Source organism: Seriola lalandi, unplaced genomic scaffold, assembly GCF_002814215.2.
Source record: "Seriola lalandi dorsalis isolate HSWRI2012SDOR001 ecotype SW California unplaced genomic scaffold, Sedor1 jcf7180002053010, whole genome shotgun sequence".
In the NCBI taxonomy this organism is placed as follows: domain Eukaryota; kingdom Metazoa; phylum Chordata; class Actinopteri; order Carangiformes; family Carangidae; genus Seriola; species Seriola lalandi.
In genome coordinates, this window is record NW_019523563.1 from 24,277 (window position 1) to 27,383 (window position 3,107).

The following is a 3,107-nucleotide window of genomic DNA, read 5'->3' on the forward strand; positions in this document are numbered from 1 at the left end:
TTATCGACATTGTGTTTCGCACAAACAAACAACTGGTCCACAGATGGAGGTCGAGCAGCGACGTGTGTCTGACACTAATGTTGTTGCTCCTAGCAGCCATGTTGGATTTTGTGGTTCTTCTGACTGATGTTCCAGTTGACACTCACTTGACAAGAGGATTTTACGACTGTAGACTAAATGAATCTGAGCAGACGCAGCGCGCCGCCCGGTGTCTCTCCGCCACGACACACGGTTCATAACCAACACGCGTGATGTCAGAGAGGCTCATCACTGATGCACACACGCTTTTCCACCGCCTCACTGTTATCTTGTCTCTTTACTGCACGCTGTGTGAATTTAACATTTCAAGATGTGGTTATAATCACAGACAGGTGGACAGACAGGTGGACAGACAGGTGGACGGACAGGTGGACGGACAGGTGGACGGACAGGTGAAGAACAAGCAGACAGGCGAAGAGGTTCTGGTACCAGAGTGTCCTTGCTGGTGTAGTGGACCATCCAGCCCTCCTTCATCACATTGCTGCTCTTCCTCTTCGTGTGTTTGACGGACTGAACGACTCGCATCAGAGGGATGTTGTTACTGGTGGACGGGCTGCAGGGGGCGGGACAAAGCACAACCTCAGATCTACTCTGTGTGTGTGTGTGTGTGTGTGTGTGTGTGTGTGTGTGTGTGTGTGTTGTACCTGATGGCCCGGTTGGAGTCGTCCAGGTCGGGGTCGTGCAGGTCGCAGAGGTCGCTGGGCCCCGCCTCCAGCAACAGCCCCCCCTCTGATGTCAGTGCATCATCCATGTCGTCCAACAGGCCGCCGCCTCTGTCCACGTCGTGGTCGTCCAGGCAACCTTCCACCATGACGACGTCCGACTCCGCCCCCGGGCTCAGGAGCTCTGTGGATGTTTTCAGGTAGACGTGAGGTTAATGTCTGTGGCTCGACGAGGATTTTCACTTGTATCTTTTAACAAAGAGTTTGTTCGTGTAGAAACTTGCCTCCATTTCTAGAAACTTCTCCCAGACAGTTGTTGGGCACTTTGGGAGCACATCGTTTGTGACAGTTGAATTTACAATCTGAGGGAAGAAGAGGAGAGTCATCAGGTCACAGGAGGTCACATAAGGTCACAGAAGGTCACAGGAGTCACAGGAGGTCACAGAAGGTCACAGGAGTCACAGGAGGTCACAGAAGGTCACAGAAGGTCACAGGAGTCACAGGAGGTCACAGAAGGTCACAGAAGGTCACAGGAGGTCACAGGAGGTCACTGTTTCAAACAGCTGAAAATGTCCATTCATTCACTAAGTAAACAGGAAATACTTCAGTGTTTTCAGACGACCAGGAAAGGTCAGAGGTCGTGGGGAGGAGGCTGAGGTGAATCGATGAACTTACAGGTTCCCGTAGCGTCTCTTACCAAAAGTCGTTTCTTGTAACAAGGAGGTGACCACAACCACAACAACCTTTACAGCTTGAACAGAACCCACACAGCCCGTCCTGGGAGAGAGCGCGGCTGAGGTCACAGTGGCGAGATGTGTCGGCTGCGGGATGTGAAACCTCACCTCATCGATCTGACTCAACACTGACACGAAACCTTTCTATTCTCCAGCCAGTTTCAGAGACATTAACCATGTTTAATCTCCAGCGCTCTCTGCTCTGATCCACAGAGAGAGGACACTGATAAAGGTCAATGAGGCGTTTAATAAACTACTGTATATGTATGTCATTTAAAGTTTAGTAAAATACTTTTTCCCGTCACGTGGGAGAGGGTCGGGGGAACCGTCGTGGTTCTGGTTAAAAACAGCAAAACATTAAAACACACAGTCTGATGTTTGCTTCAGCAGTTTCCCATCTCCTCTCTCCTCTGAGCCAATCAGAGGATAGGAGCTCTGAGCTTCCTGCTTCAGAGGACGACCCCTTCAGGTTTGAATGGCCACACGTCGGGCCACATAAACACCTAAATGCTGTTAGCAGGTTGGGAAAGGTTAGAGGAGGTGCTGCTCACCTTTACACTGCAGCCCCTGCCTGAACAGGCCTTTCAGCAGCTTCTTGCAGTGCTGGCAGACGGTGGGTCGGGTGTACGAGTGGATGAGGAAGGTGTGGGGAACTTTGACCTTCGACAACAGGATCTTGTCCAGCTCGATGGGACGTCCGATGTACGACTGGGAGCTGGAGCGGCGCTCTCTGCCGGGGAAGTAATCCAACTGGTTCTTCTGCTGCGAGGACGCAAAGGAAGCAGAGCATCGTGAGACATTACTGATGTTCACGACAGACTCCAGATCAGCGTCGCTTTCCTGATGAAGCTGCAGGTGAACAGTCTGTTCACATGGACCTTTTTCAACCAAGAGCTGAAATCACTGACACAGACATCTCGACTTCCAGCAGCTGGAGGCCGTGTGGGTTCTCAGGGGGAAATCATCTTCATATATTCTGGTCGTGTCCGTTACTAACTTCACTCTGGCGGGAGGTTCTAAAGGTTCTCCAGGAAATTCTCCAAATGATAATAATCGGTAGGTACTTTAGTACTTTATTAAACCTGAGGAACATTCAGGGTTAGCAGGAAAGATGTTACTAGAAAGTGGTTAAAAGCAGAAACATCCACAGTGGACGACCGGATTGGATCTGCAGGACGGAAAGAATTACTTTTTAGATTAGATTATATATTAGATTATAGATTAGATTATATATTAGATTATATATTAGATTATATATTAGATTATAGATTAGATTATATATTAGATTATATATTAGATTATAGATTAGATTATATATTAGATTATATATTAGATTATAGATTAGATTATATATTAGATTATATATTAGATTATAGATTATATTAGATTGTAGATTGGATTATATATTAGATTATATATTAGATTGCAACAGGACAAATTAATTAAAAGATAAAGAAAAAGATGGATGCGTCACACCTGTACATCAATCATTTCTTTAACGTTAAAGGGGTTTGAGTGTCATACAGATGGAACCTGATTCTTTGCTTTTAGTTTTTTCTGTTTTGTATTTCTTTCTTTCTTTTATTCTTTATTTCTTTCTTTTTTTTGATGTCTGTGCTCTGACTGATCGTTCGTTACTGGTCGTCATCAGTCCATCACTGTTTGAATGGAC

The 3,107-nt window shown here is 46.4% G+C and overlaps 1 protein-coding gene across 1 annotated transcript in view; it reads right to left on the bottom strand.

Moving 5' to 3' along the window:
• LOC111650883 (serine/threonine-protein kinase D1-like) overlaps positions 1–2,197 on the bottom strand; it is a gene marked incomplete at its 5' end in the record, with an annotated part of 19,634 nt that extends 17,437 nt beyond the window's left edge. The window contains 4 exons of the mRNA XM_023400829.2: positions 469–592; positions 684–885; positions 986–1,063; positions 1,987–2,197. Coding sequence (XP_023256597.1) covers positions 469–592; positions 684–885; positions 986–1,063; positions 1,987–2,197 — 615 coding nt within the window. The remainder of the gene's footprint in view (positions 1–468; positions 593–683; positions 886–985; positions 1,064–1,986) is intronic.
• Between the last annotated feature and the right edge of the window lie 910 nt (positions 2,198–3,107).